The following is a 15,402-nucleotide window of genomic DNA, read 5'->3' on the forward strand; positions in this document are numbered from 1 at the left end:
GAAAAAAATTCTTTTCTTTGGAGGAAGGCAGTATATGTTGCCCAGAGCAGCTGTGGATGCCCCATCCCTGGAARTGTTCAAAGCCAGGTTGGATGGGGCTCTGAGCATCCTGGGATAGTGGAAGGTGTCTCTGCTTCAGGCATGGAGTTTGGAGCTGGATAACCTCTAAGGTCCCTTTCAACCAAAACCATTCTATGATTCTGTGAGAAAACATCCATGAAGCAAAAAGAGATGCATCCTCTGATCACACCTCCAGCCATTAGCAGCTTCTGAGGAAGGGACTTTGAAGCCAAGTTGTGTCTGCCCCTTCATATTTAAATATATTTTCCTACACTTAGTATTTCCATCTGCTATAGCAAACATTTGTCCAAACACCTCACCCGCCTGTTTTTTCTTCAATTCATGTAAATCTCTGGTACCTGTAATACCCTCAAGCAAGCACACTGAAGCAGTGCTTTATTGAATGATTTATATGATGCACAACAGTTCCACCAGAAGGGAGTAAAAATATCAGAGTAAGTGTACTAAAGTTATATAAACCAAATAAAATAAACATGAACAGAACAAGTACAAAAGTGCAACCCGGATGTTAAAGCAATTTCTTATTTACCAGTGCACTAACTCAACCTTTGCATAGACGTATTCTGTGCACCTTCAGAACCAAATCGACATTAGAGAGCGCTTGAGGAATCTCCAAACAAATAGGTACAGCAGACACAAGGTGTCTTCTGCGTTGGGTTAGCCCTTTCTACCTCACCTTCCACACCTGCAGCATTTTGCTATTTCACATTTTTCCCTTTCACCAGCATATTGCAAAGCCTCAACTGAACACCATATACCACATAACTTTAAATATAAATCAATACAAACATTCACAGGCATAAAAAGGCAGGCTTACAGAATTTTTTTACAAGATCAGAGCTTTTTGAGTGATAAGAGTTTTGAAACCTGGGGCAGAGAGCACCAGCCAAGCACAAACTTTTTTTTATGGCCAGTTACCCCCAGAAGCATTCTAAAAAAAACAACTTTAGTTTCTTCACTTTCATATTCCTTGTACAAAATGATGACAAGCCTGCAAAACAAACTTAGTGCAAAACCAAAAACACCCCCCTCGCTTTCTCCTTTTCTCTTTTTCTTTTTTTCCCCTTTTTGCCCCAGTTCCTGAGCGCACTGAGAGGAGAAGGAGGCGAGGAACCCCCAGCCCGCCCGGGGCGGCGGCAGTAAACCGGGCGGCGACCTGCGGAAAGTTTGCGCGGCGGGGAACGAACGGGAGCACTCGTGGGGAGGAGGATGAGGAGGAAGGCGCCTCTCAGGAGCGGAAAAGGCCCGGCCCCGCCGCGGGGAGCCGGGAGGGGCGGGATGCGGGATGCGGGGCGGTGTCGCCGGAGGCGCTTTAAAGGCTCGGAGCCGGCGGGGGCGGCGTGGCGGCGGAATGACCGAGGTGAAGGTGGCCGTGCTTGGCGGCAGCGGAGCCGGCAAATCGGGTAAGGGGGAAAGCTAGGGAATGGGAATGTCGCGGGTTTGGTGGAAGGGAGGAGCGGCCCCGTTAAACCTGGCTGTGCTTTCCTCCCGCAGCGCTGGCCGTGCGCTTCCTGACCCGGCGCTTCATCGGAGAGTACGCGTCCAACGCCGGTGAGCGCCCCGGGAGACACGGAGGGAGGGATGGAGGGATGGAGGGATGGAGAGAGGGATGGAGAGAGGGATGGACGGAGGGATGGACGGAGGGATGGACGGAGGGATGGAGAGAGGGAGGGAGGGATGGAGAGAGGGAGGGATGGAGAGAGGGGTCCCCGGGGAGCGCAAGATGGGCGCTTCAAGCACTTATTTGGTGGAGAAATGGGGTAAACTCGCGGTGTGACAGAACTTTTCGAGATTTGAGTTTCTGTTCGGTTATCCGTGAAAAGGCGGCGCCGGTGTCGGGGCAGAGATCGCTCCGAAGCGCAGAGCTCTGGGCACGGCGCTGCTCGCAAGGCAGCGGAGAAAGGCTGGGGAGGGGAAGGGAGCACGGCTGCGAGCGTGGATTGAGAGAGGAGATGGGCAGAGCAAAGGGATAGACCAGAAAAAACCCCCAACATCTGGTGAATAGTCCCTTCTCGGCTGCAGGGCAGAGGGAAAGCAGATTGTCTGACACTGGGGGTTAATCAAAGCACAACGCGGAGCCCCCAGTGAAGCAGGAATGCCCCGGTTTGATGGCTTTGGGGAAAGCCAGGCTGTACACACGAGAGAATGTCACATTCGTGCCACAATATGCTGATCCTTAAGATACTTGTAAAGTATTAGAAGATGGCAAATTTGGCAGGACTTGGACTTTTACATCCCGGGTAGAACTAGTGTTCAGCTGATACACAAATAACTTGGGAAGTGTGCTGCCACCCCAGCTGATGTGGCAGAAGTCCCAAAACTTAACGAGGCACAGAGATTGCCATCCATCTCACTCTCCCTGCTAAAATGAAGCATTCTCTCACACTTATTTTCCCCCCATAGGAATCAGAATAGCTTCTAGTAGTCCATAAATAACAACAAAAAAGAAGTACTAAGCTGAATTGTACTGAACTTATTCTGAAGGAAGAGTTTTGATTGTACATATATGCTCTAATAATTCTTGTTGGTATAAAAACACAGACTGAACAGTTTGTGTCCCAGCTAGCTGCTTTAGTTCAAAGCTGTCACATGTAAATTATATAGTGCTCTCTGTGCTCTGTGTGTGTTCCAAGACACCTACAACTAAAACCAGGTTTCCCTGTTCTGAGCCTCCAGTACTGCATGTCCTGAAAAGGGCATGTCAAAACCCCAGAACATTTTCATTTGTTAACAAATGTTTGTTGGAAGAGAAGTTTAGCACTGTTTCTAAAGATGAGGAAAGTGGGAATAGGGGTGGTGAAATGAAGGCCATGCCACTGTTAGTGGAGTCAAAAGAAAAATTAAAAGTGTTTTTCAATTAAGGAAAAAAAAAACAAGGGACTGTAGATTTTATACCCTGAGATGCTTGGGATTGATAGTTTATCATCAGATGAACTCTTAAAATGTGCATGAAGAATTTTGAAGATGCTGAGTTCCAGACATCAGAGAGCTATCCCTCATTGCCCAGTTTTAAGATGTTTTCTTAGGTGTCAACATCAATTCTGGTCTCTGTAGTTCAGGGAATGACAAATTATAGTGCAGAAAGCCTGTTGGCAACCACAAACTGGTTACACTTGCTTAAGTTACATCCTGCTGCTTAAAATAATGGTGATGGTGTGTCTGCAGTAGAGTTCTCAGTGTTGCCAGTGCTGGTTGAGAGTCCTAAATCTGACAACAGAACTATTTTTGGACTAGAAACTAAGGACACGATCCTATAAATACTCATGGTCTAATGCTGCCTAGTTTGAGAACTCTTAAAGCACCAGATGCCATGTTAAATAAATATCATTGCTAATAATGACTTTTAGCAAAACTTCAGTGGGAACACCACAGTGAAATGGTGTTGATCTGCCTAAGGGGTTGATTTGGTACAAAATTAAATAGGTTTCTTTCCAGTGTGTGTTGAAAAAAAAAAACCAATATAAACAACTAATCCACAACATCACAAAGACAGCAACAAAACAAAATCCACAAAACAAACCATCAAACAAATAAACAAAAAAACCCTATCAACCTTCCTTATCTGCAAAAAAAACCAGATCAGAAACAACAAATCCTAAACTGCTTGAAACCACTTCAGTTAGTTTGAAAAACTAACTAAACAACCAGAACTCAAGAAATCTTCAGTATTATCAAATTTTACTGTTGCTGCCTGTTTTTTGGGGTTTCTTTTTGTTTTTTTTGTTTTTTTCTTTTCACTGTCATCCCTGGTCAGTAACACTGATTTTCTTTGGATAATATCTATCTTTTAGAATGCATCTATACTAAACACTTGTGCCTGGATGGGAGGCAGATACACCTGGAAATTTATGATCCCTGTTCACAGGTAAGAATTTAGCAGGAGGAGAGTGAAGAAAGGCTGTTCTTCATTACCTGTGTATATGGTTAAAAGGGTCAAGGGCTTACAAACTTCTTGTTGTAATTTATGCCTGCTGTGGTTTTTTTAAGACTGAAATTTTATAGTTGTTGGGGTTCAGAACTCAGAGTTCTTTCCCGCTTCATCAGAGAAACCCATCACTGCAGAAATTTTCTGGAAATGCTTTTGCACTTTGGGATGATACTAACAGAAATAACATCACTTTTGCTTTACATAGRTAAATACAGAGATAARTTATTGSATTACATGCAGTTTTCTCAAATACYCTAAAAGAATGAAATTTAGCTTATAAAGCAAACAGTTTATTAAATGGCTGCAGAAGTGGTCAAATTAGACAGGCCTGGAAGTAAGGCTTGCATTCACAGAACAATTTTCTTTTCCAAGGAAAGCCGTAATGCAGCTTGGACACATTGACAATTAAAATTTAATCAGAGTAAACCACTCTGAAATAAAGTTTTGTATTAATTTACTTACTTCACAGGAATAGAGAAACTTAAGTACTGTGTAAGACATGCAGACCTAGGTCTGTCTGGCTGATCACATTGGATCTCCAGGTTTCCTTTTGGGCAGCTACCTTGCCTCTTACCAATTTAACTCTCCTCTTGGGGTAAGGAATGCTGATATGAAAGCCCAAGCACTGAAAGTCTGACATACACTTCAAATTCAGGCTTAAAAACTTAACCAGTGTGAAGACAAACAACATTTTTTTCTCAGGGCAGTGAGGATCCTGAACTGGCCACTGTGTCACGTAGCACGATGGAGTCTTCCCTTGCCCTACTCTTGGAGGCTGCTGCTCTATGGGCTTGAACCTGAGACCCCTTTCCTGAGCTTACCCACAGCTTCCCCTTGCTGTCATATTAAAGCCTATGGCATGGGAGCAACTCTTTATCAAGGTGCTGAAACATTGGGAGCAGCAGATGGATAGTATTAAACAAATGAGGCCTAAATTATGAGAGGCTCTGGTTGCCACAGTGGCCACATGATTGCACTAGCACTCTCTTGAGTTGTCTCATACTATTTTTTTCCCTTTGGAACAAGGCCTAATTTTAGCTGTTTGTTGCTTTACTCTCAACCTCCCCTTAGTTCCTGCACAGGAGCAGGTAGAGGGGGAATTGCTTTTTGTCTGGTAGGACTGGATGGGTTTTGGGGGTCCCGCATCCCATGAGAACTGGAGAAGAAAACAGGGGAAGGAGGAGTTGCCATTTTTGTTTCTGCTTCTCAAAGTCTTCCTGCCCGCTGAGGCTTCCCTCTAGTCGGTGGAGTCCTGTTTTGCAAAGCTCACTGTCCCTTCATTCAGCTGGGAAGCAGCTGTGACACACACACGTCACCTTTCCTGGCCCTAAAGCTATTGTGCAGTCCCCACAGCATTAAAAATCTTCCATTAAAAATGCTGAAGTCTTTAGACAGTTCTGGGAACTTGTTTCATTTTTTTTCTCATGCATACCCCTTCACTGTCAGTATTGTTACCATCCCTCGTGGTAAATGGCACCTTTTCCAGTTCAGATGTTTATGGTGCTGCAGTGCTGTCCTGATGCTGAGCTAATCAGGGCAGCCAGGGTGGGATGACAGTAGAGATTATCCATTACAAGTAGCAAAGTGCTTAAGGAATCAGCTTAAACAGTCCTCAGTTTTCTATTCAAATGGGTTTTCCATAGAGCAGAAGTAAATTTTTTTTCAATTTTCTTTTTTCCTGATCAGCTTCCAGTGTTTTATCTATTTTAGGTCACATGGTCTTGCTAGCTGCTGCCAAATCATATACAGAGATAAGCTATTTTTAAGTAGTTTTGAAATTACATTCCTTTGCTTAATGGGACAGCTTACAGCTGTTGCTTTCTGGAAATCAGAAGTGTGACAGTTTCTTAGTGTGAAGGGAGTCCAAGGTTAGTATAACCCTATCATCACTTGAGTGACTTTTGTCATTAGTTTTATTAAACTCAACTGCAGATTGAAAGAAGGTTTTTTTTTCCTAGCTGCCCAGAAATTTAACAAATGGGTAATTAGTGTTTGAAACTCAATTCAAAGGCGAAACAAAACAAATGAAGAAATAATTAAGCTTACTGTGGTTAGAATATTAGGAGCATTCAAACCAGAGCTAGAACCAGAAAACACAAATATTGATGGCTTCTCATTGTATGTTTTGTCCTCATGTAAACCTGCAGATTATTCAGCACAAGCAATGGCTGTGCAGGTTATGGAATTCTACTGCTTAAACAAAGTGTAAATGTTTCATAATGAACTTGTCAGTGATCCAAAGTGCCATCTTTAGTGGTGGTTGTTTATTAGGCTTTTAGGGCAGTACTCACCTGCATTCAGTGCCAGCACCTAGAGCTATTAAATATCCTTTGCAATAAAAGACACAATGTTCTCACATTCACAGTGACAAAGAAAACACTCTGAATTGACAAGAGTTACATTCTCTTTCCATGTGCATTTGAACTTGTTTCAGCCACAGCGGGGGAAGCTCTCCCTCACAGATGAGCTCCACTGGGCTGATGGGTTCATCATTGTTTACGACATCAGCGACAGAGCATCGTTTGCCTTTGCAAAAGCACTGCTGTACAGGCTCCGAGAGTCCCACATAGGAGTTTGTAAAAAGTAAGTGGCTTTTGTTTGTTTTTTTTTTCTTTCCCTCAGCAAACAGGGAAATCTGAGAACATTTCTGTGAGCCTACAAGCATCCTAGTAGCAATAAAAATCCAGCAGCATCAAAGTGACATAACACAATGCCAAAAACAAGGTACCTGAAGGTAAAATGCGTTCCAAATTGTAATCCATTTTACTGTATCCAAACCCAAGTACATTGGGATTTTTGTTCTTATTTCTTACAGAATGAATATATAAATATTTGCCATAAATCTTCCTGCTGTGATTTACACAGGTAAAAGCCTGGCATAGTCAGTCTGTGCTTTTACTCTCCCACTCAGTTACCATTGGAGATGCTCCAGTGTGGGGGTTGAAGAAAACATTTCCCACAATAAATGAAAGTAATACCCCAAATGTCTCCTACAGTGCCTTTAGCAGTGATCCCAACTTCATTTGTGCACATGGGTGACCATATGGTAAGAAATAAACTAATTTCAAAAAGAACCACCAGAATTGCAGGTGTGAGCATGGATGGTGGCACATGTGCTTGCATCAGTCAGCTGAGGTGCTTCCTTAAATGAAAGAGTGAAGTCTTTTTCCTACATTAGAAGTGGAGTAAAAAAACCACTTTTCTGTCTGTTTTACTGCTGAACTTTCTTAATTAAGGTTTCTCTGAATGCAATAGTTTTAGCAAAATCTTGGAATTAGTTTTCCTGTGTTTCCTTCTGAGTTATGCCACTGACACTGATGTATCTCTTGGACTCTATTTTGCTACCTACAAATGGAGATAATAATCAGGTTGTTTCTTCATGAAGTCCAGGTGCTGACAATGTACTCAGCAGCACAGAGTATGAAAACAGCAGTGGATTAAAAATTTATTAATTCACTGAGTAGAAGAAAAAAAAAATAAAACCCACTGGTAGAGAATAGCTCGTCTGGAACATCCTCTGATATTTGACTTTGGCAAACGAAAACTGGAATTCTGCCTGGCAAGTTTAGGGGGCTAGGTAGTTATTTTTTTGGGGTTTTTTTTTGTTTTTTTTGCAATGCCTCTTAACCTTAATATACGTATTTTTCAGACACAGTATTGTAACATATCTGTTCTCTAACTGGAACCTTTTCCATTTCAGAATGGTGGAGTCATCAATATTTTTGGTTGGCAACAAACAGGATTTATGCCACATGAGGGAAGTTGGCTGGGATGAAGGACAGAAGCTGGCAGTAGATAACAAGTGCCAATTCTGTGAACTGTCTGCAGCAGAACATTATCAGGAAGTTGTGGCAATGTTCACCAAAGTCCTGAGGAATATTACTTCCAATTTCAAAGTGAAGGAAAAGAGACGACCAAGTGGATCCAAGTCAATGGCCAAGTTGATCAACAATGTGTTTGGAAAGAGAAGGAAATCTGTGTAAGGGATGGTTAGTCTTGGAGTTGGAACAAGCTGAAATAATGGAGCAGAGGCAGCTCTTGGGATTCAGTGAATTTCCTCCAAAGGTCAATATCTGGAGGTCTAAGACAGTAGAAACCAAAGGTGGGAGAGAGTATGGTCAAGTGTAAGATCTAGACCTAGAAGACCTGACCTTCTACTTTCAAGTTCTGCTACAGATTTACTGTGTCTAGGGCTGTGCCACTTAAACTCTAAGCTGCTCCAGAGGAGAGATGTAGTCTGTATTTATTCAACACCAACATGGTCTTGGATAGAGTTTCTAGGTGCAACTGAAGTATAAACAGTTATTTCACAGGATCACTGATAGTRGAAAAGATCCTTAAGATCATCAAGTCCAACCATTAACCAAACATTACCAAGCCCACCACTAAAAAATGTCCCTAAGTGCCACACAGTTTCTAGCAAACTCAGCCTTGCTGATCGAAATATTACTTCAGACTTCTGAATAGGTTTTTTTTTTTGTGTGTGCAAGAACATTTGCACTAAAGAAAAGCAAAACATCGTGGCTTCATGTGATCATGTATTTTTATTTAACTCAGATATTTGTGTGCCTTACACTTGTTGAAATTCATATAATTAAATGCTTAGACATCAAGTCTACAAAAAGGTATTTATCCACAAAGCTGCCTTGCAGAGGCACCAGAAGTAGGGAAGCAGATACATAAAGCAGTACTGTCTCCCATTTCACTATCTTTTATTTTTTTCCCCATGAGTGATGAAGGGAAGTAGAGAGGGTTGAGGAGTGTGGGAACTGAAATGTTAGTGAAAAGTTAGTCAGTGAGCAGTGGACTGTTTTTTCAAGGTCATTGTTGAGTGAAATAATTCTACAGCAAGAGCCAGCATGAGGCCTGGGTTGATCCCTTTCACAGAACTGTTTTTGTAAGCTTTAACAAAAGTTTCATTACCTGTAAGGTGGATGTGACTGTTCAGTTTTAGATGGGCGAAGAAGCTTGGAAAGCACATGGACTGGTAAAGAGCACAAGTTCTTTAGGATGTCTGCCTGGATTTAAAGGTCAGCCTGCTGGTAAAACCTGTGCTCACAGAGAATGTTTTTCCTAATAACCAATGTCCTTACAACTAGTCATCGCTGTGGTATTGAAATGCCACTTCAGAGAGCACTAAGAAATGTTAGCTACACTTTCCAGATGTGGGTATTAAACATCAGATGGGTCTAAATATGTTGTCAGTTAACATTCAGAGCTCTTACTTCAGACAACTAAATAAGGGCTTAGCCCAGTGTGTCTGAAAGTGCTGTGCTCATGCAGAAATTATGAAAGGGAAAAGAGGTGATCTGAAGATGACTCACTGCCTCCTACACATTCCAAGGGGCAGCTGAGATTCAGTCTTTGTAAGATGCTCTGTTGAAGCCTACCTCTGCTCTGAAATTTTACTTGCATTGAAACTAGAAGGGTTACTTTCAGATTTTGAGTGTTTACCCATAATGCAACATTGAGAAGTCCCATAATCTTAGAAGTACAGTTGTAAAATAGTATGAAAGCACTATTATTATGTTGACCAAAGATCACATTCCTTTCTTAAGCAAAAAGATATTGTTTATTTCACTTGTTATAAGACTACACATATTGGAACATAGTTCTCAGCTGACAGGCACAGGGTTGCTTTGTTTTCCTGCAAATGCTGCTCTGCCATATCAGGAGCATTATTTTTTTAACTGTATGGTCAGTATCTATAAGCCTGAACGTGAGGATTACTCATGTACACCCTTCAGCTTTGCAGCACACACAGGATTCCAGAACTACCAAAAGACTGCTGTAGCTGTATCTTGTTAGATCTAGCATTGCCAGATTCCAGAACTCTTATTTGTATTTACTGCTCTGGTATTAAATAAACTGGATATAAGATGGATGCATTAATGTGCTATACTTGTTTTCCCTTTGCTCTGGTATAAAGCTACAGATTTTTGTTTTGACTGCTGTAAAAGTGGAGCACCATTCAGATCAGAAATTCAGACTGGAGAAGGTAAATCTGGAAATCAKCCACTTGCACTAAAGAGAACCTATRTGTTTACTGAACACAATGAAAAAGCCTTCATATACCTTTATGCAGTGAAGAGAGCCTTTAAATTTTTTTTTATCCTTTAAAAACTAGTCAAAACAGCTACAGAGAGGCTAATTACTTTTGCTTATATTACTGGGAATGTGGACTTCCAGGTAGTTGGAAGCTGTAGTATTCCCCACAGTCATTTTGTCTGTGTGGAGTAAGTGTTGGAACAGAGAGCAGCTGTCACCTGGGCCATGTCCTGGGTTTTGCTCACCTGAAAACCAGCTGAAACAGCTACAGGATGCATTTGGAGTTAGGCAAACTAAAGCACCCAGTACAGACACGATCTGATGCTCTTAGCACCAGAATTTCACTGTCTTTTATTGCTGCTAAGTGCAGATGTACAAGAATGCAGAATTCTAAAGCACATGCTCTCACATTCTACATGTATTTTTAAAATAGTTTTTTTAAAATTAAGGCCTTTAAAAATACTTAAAAGACTGAGACAGTCTTTAAAACTTACATATATATGTTTTGCTAACTGTTCTTGGAGTTCTAACAGGGAAGGTCATATATTAACTGGTACAGCCCACTGCAAAGAAGAAATTAGCAAGAACCCTGCTTATATAACAGAGTAAATGTTGTTTAATGCTCAGCCTTGACAGTGAAATCACCTAGAACATACCAAACTCATTGAAGAGTGTGGAAATAGAGCTATTTGTGTTGTCACATACTGCTTCAGCATACAACCCCATCCTTTCTCACCAAAAGGTTTTGAAATTGTTCTACAAGAAGTAAGTTTCTTGCTGTCATGCCTAGAAGTTCTTGCTTATATGAACTTTCTAGTTTCAGTAAAATTTTACTTGAGAAAGGCACTCAGAATTTATGTCCTTTCTCCCTGTCTTCAACTCGTTTTTACTTTAGAAACAGTGACATAAAAGCAAAGAAATTCTACTGAAGTGTAAAGGTAATAGCCCCTGGCTCCCAAATGCGGTGTCTCCAAGCTCTTTCAGGAGTTTTTGAAGCTCTTTCTCACTATAGTTTTGAAATAAACAATTTCGACTAACACCACTTCAGTTCCTTTTCCCGCTGTCATGTCTGTATGCATTAAACTCCCTCAGAAAATCCCACTATAGTCATGTTCCCAACAGGGCAGGGGGGAAAATGTCACAGGGAAACTTAAAGCATGATACTCCGGAAAAAAGGAATAATTAAATGCAGTATTGCTCCAGCCAATGCACAGCAGCCAAGCATGCTGTACTCTGAAGACAAAAGTAACTACCATGGGTTTGTTTAGCACATTGCTAGAAGCTGATTCCTGAAGTGATGGACAGGAGAACATTGAAGTGCAAAGACCTTGTGAGTCATGTTGGGAGTGTTGTTGCTTCCCTTTCTATCTGGCTACACTGCTTTGAAGATGGAGCACCGGCAGATATTTGAAGATGCCTCTTCCTGGCACTCTGTCCATCTCTGAGGCAGAGAGAGGGACAGACACTGAGGCCATTGGCCTGAATTCTTGTGATCTTTTCTCCAACAGTCAGCCCCAAATCCCTCACTGGTATTTTCAGAGGATACACTAAAAAGAAGAGGAATATAAAATCCACTCAAAGCAGAACTGAAGTGCAGTAAGCACCTGAGAACATGGTAGTTTTCCATCAGGATGCCTGTTGGAGCAGGTGATTTAGGTTCATGAAGTTTTCACACTTTGCTTATGGATAGAGGAACAAACTCCAGTTCTGATACCTATACTGGAAAGGAGTCCTTGCCCATCCACTCCAAAGCAAGAAACACATTTAAAATTTAAAAAAGGAAAAGAGACAAGACTACAATGAACCCTCTACCTCCTGTGCACAGGAACACAGGCTTCTTCATATCCTTAATGTGCCCATGGGGAATGAAAACAAGGGGAAGCTAAGTTTTGATGTGCTCTTCAGCCAGTTTGAAAAGCAAAGCCTTTGTTTACATGCCTAAAAGTGCACCTGGGCACCTAACTGTCAACTTCTATTGTTTTAAAACTCGGGTTTGATGTTTCCATAAAGAAGAAGTGTTGTAAATGCCAAAGTCTTCTGTTGTGTTGGTTAAGGATTTTTTTCCCCCCACAATTGATCTTATGTGAGACAGGCAGACTATTCTGGGTAGAAAGTTATTTTTAAACAAGCATTACTCTTTTCCAGAAAGAGACTGTAAATTTCTGTCTCCTTTTAATTGCTTTACAAAGTAAATTGAGTCCCTCTGGTTACATAATTAATATCCACATTTAGCCCTATATATTTGACATGACTTGAGCCATTTACTGCTACATTCATTTTTTAAGACTGGCTAGGAGTTCAAATACGCATTTAATTACTGCTGAACCCTGTGAAATATCCAAAGTTTTTCCAGAGAGGTGTCTTAACAGTAGTGGGAAATAAGTACCAGAAAAAGATGAGAGGAGAACAGCGATCTGTCTAAGCAGGTCTGTCTCCTTGTACTCTCCTCTACTCATATTCAGCAGTAAATTGTCATCATATCAGTACTATAGAATGCATTTTACCACTGGAAATAAACATAAAAGCAGCAGAAATTAAAACATCKGACCTTAAAATGACAGCCATTGCGGTGTCTAGTGAAGATTTCTTTTTCAATGAAAGAAGCTTCATGCAGGTTTTTGTTTCTTGCATGTTTTGTTTTGTCGGTTTTTTTCTGAAAGCGATCTCTAGCTTTACAGATGAACTGGCTCCCAGAATTATATTTATTTTAAGGATGCTGTGAGCTCCCGGAAAGTTTAACAATCTTTTGCGGAGCGCCTTTTAAGCGTAACCCCGCTGTGTAAGGCTGAGAAAGCTTTCTTGCTTCCAACATCTCCCTCTCGTGGCGTTTTCCTCACAATTCATCCCTKCTCTGGTTGAAACATCGCTGTTAATAAATCCAAGAGCGCTGATCACAAAGCACAGGTGAAACCTCCCCTGCCTCCCAATACTGTAAAATTCTGCAATCTATTTTTTTTTTTTTTTTAACAACGTGACGTCTCACAGGCTCCATTTGACAGGATCCTTATTAATAAAACTGCAAATGTTGGTAAGGTTTTTTCAAGAGCTCAGCTGTTTCACTGAAATAAAATTCAGCTCTCTGGTCTRAAACACTGAAAGGTTTCCTGTTAACAAACTCCCCATGCATATGAATATCCTCCAGAAGGCTCAAAAGCTTCTATCCTGTTTCCAGACACACCTATTGGTTTGATAAGTGGTTTGACCTCCACCTTGTCTCTTTACAGCAGAAGGTGTCATTCCCAGAACATGACAGAGAGACCTCGCAGGGACCAAAGCTAGATCAGGCAAGTGTTTCTTGTCTTATCTGCAAGCTGTAGTACAGATACGCTGCAAAAAAATATTTAAATAAGCAAGGTTACYTCCTGAAAAGACCCCGAGGTTGAATTTGCCCAGCTCAATATAGAGATTTGCTTCTAGGTTCCCCTCTCATCCATATGCCTTTCTACAAAAAATTTACTTCATCAAGGTGATGCCTCAAATAATGCAGATGAATCACTGTCCAACAGTGATTAAAGTTTCCACCAAYTCCAAAGGTAATTAGGGTTGGGGATCTCAAAAGTTAGGTGAGATGAATCATGTTCCAAATACGGCCTCTTGGGGCTCTTTGCTAGTTATTTTATCCTTCATCTTCAGCACTACAGAGCCCATCTGTCCTACTTTGCAAAGTCAATTGAGTCCCTATGGTTAGACAATTAACATCTAACTCGAGATGACCACTGGGTCATTTAATGCTAAATTTATTTCATATGATTGATCAGAGTGCTGGATTATATTTGATCCCTGCTGAACTTCACGAAACACCCTGAAATCCAACTGTCACAAGTTAAATTAATGGATGAACTGGAAATGGAGCTGAGGATAAGTTAACTGAGTACTGCCACAGACTGCTTCCAAGCTRGCTCATTAAAAACTAACTAGCAGACCTTGATGCTTCACTGTAGTCTGCAGCAAAGCCATATTTTAAATGCTTGGCTATGGAAACTCAAGAAACMTAAGCTGGAGCAGAAAGTTGAAGCAGGTCTCCCGACTTCCAAGCGCGTGATTCAACTAACCGGTTGTTTTCTGACTTGGAAAATATGTTTCCACAATTTGTGTGTGAGCAAAGCCATTAGCTCACTTTGTGACTTATCCTGATAGCAATTAACAGCCATATGGAATGAACTGAGCTCATTACTTGCAGACAGACAGCATAAAATCTCTGCACCCCTTATGCCTTCATTGCTGTTRCGTGTCCTCCTCCTTACAACTGGAGATTTTGCACCAAATGGCTCTGATCTCACGTTATTGCATTAAACAGGAAGTTTAACTATACGACAAAGTTGTTCAGTGAGTTGTTTCCTTTAGAGCACTGAGGTGAGGCCACAGTCAGGCCAGTTTCTGATCACATCCCCAGCTCTAACAGCACTACAGACTACAGCACCCACACACCAGAATGAGGAGCYGCTGACTGCCTTACTGAAAGTGCAATTCAGGGTTTCTGCCTTATATTCGGAGACTATTTATCAATAATCTTAGGGAAAGACACTGCTCCTTGAAATTTTACTTCCTCTTTCAAATTGGACTCACAGGTTCACAAGTTTYTGGGGGAGAATGTGCTGACAGAGCAGTTCAGAAAAGGTCCTATGAGTATCTAGGCTGAAATATTATTTTTCTACTTTTTCCCACCCCTATACATTTCAATTGGCAAACTATAAAAGAAATKGCTTCTTAGTTTCTTTCACACGAGGTATCACCAGGGTAGCATCTTTTACTTTGCAATGAGGTGGCTGCATACAGAAAAAAMCAACCCTAATTTAAAAACAATCCTCATCTACAGCAATGGATTATTAGAAATGTCTCTTGCTGGCATGCAGCTAGGCCTTGTTCTTCAAATTCTCTACCTGAGAATGCCCTCTGAGTGAGCTTTTCTGCTTATTAACCACGAGTCACATAGGTAAAGGTACTTGTGTATAAGGGTTCTTGTGATTGCTGGGCTGATCTAAATGGATGCACAATTATATGATTAAATACAACATTTTTTACTAACTACATATAATTTTGGCTGTCACTCAGAATTCAATTGCATTAGATGATTCACTAAATGACTGAGGCAGTCTGGGATCTGTCCTGCACAGACCTTAGGGAATACTGCAGATACTGAAGTAAATCACRTAACTTATCTTAAATGCAAATGGGAAGGCTTTACAAAGAAACTAATCTATACTCATCTTTTACTGTATTTGAGATCTCCTTGTGTTTGCTTAYATGTTGGATCATTAATACAGATTTACAAACAAATACTATTGTGCATTGAGCTTTTTCCTCTTTCTAAGCATACAATATGCCTGCAATTAGACCTATGACAA

General features: G+C 41.1%; 1 protein-coding gene across 1 annotated transcript; it reads left to right on the forward strand.

Annotated features, from left to right (window-relative positions):
* The first annotated feature begins 1,363 nt into the window (after window positions 1-1,363).
* LOC130588955 (ras-related and estrogen-regulated growth inhibitor-like protein) lies at window positions 1,364-9,906 on the forward strand. Its single transcript, XM_057389997.1, has 5 exons — window positions 1,364-1,484; window positions 1,576-1,632; window positions 3,873-3,946; window positions 6,444-6,592; window positions 7,710-9,906. The coding sequence occupies exons 1-5, from the start codon at window positions 1,367-1,369 to the stop codon at window positions 7,990-7,992; spliced, it is 681 nt and encodes a 226-aa protein (XP_057245980.1). The 5' UTR covers window positions 1,364-1,366; the 3' UTR covers window positions 7,993-9,906.
* Window positions 9,907-15,402: the final 5,496 nt, after the last annotated feature.

Source organism: Malurus melanocephalus, unplaced genomic scaffold (assembly GCF_030028575.1).
Source record: "Malurus melanocephalus ecotype Western Australia unplaced genomic scaffold, MMel_1.1 scaffold_22, whole genome shotgun sequence".
Taxonomy (NCBI): domain Eukaryota; kingdom Metazoa; phylum Chordata; class Aves; order Passeriformes; family Maluridae; genus Malurus; species Malurus melanocephalus.

Excerpts from the sequence above, each read along its gene's own strand:
- LOC130588955 (XM_057389997.1), top strand. The coding sequence starts at position 1,367 with ATGCGGGGCGGTGTCGCCGGAGGCGCTTTAAAGGCTCGGAGCCGGCGG. Across the intron at positions 1,633-3,872 it reads AGAGTACGCGTCCAACGCCG|AATGCATCTATACTAAACAC; the intron begins GTGAGCGCCCCG and ends TCTATCTTTTAG. Across the intron at positions 3,947-6,443 it reads TTTATGATCCCTGTTCACAG|CCACAGCGGGGGAAGCTCTC; the intron begins GTAAGAATTTAG and ends AACTTGTTTCAG.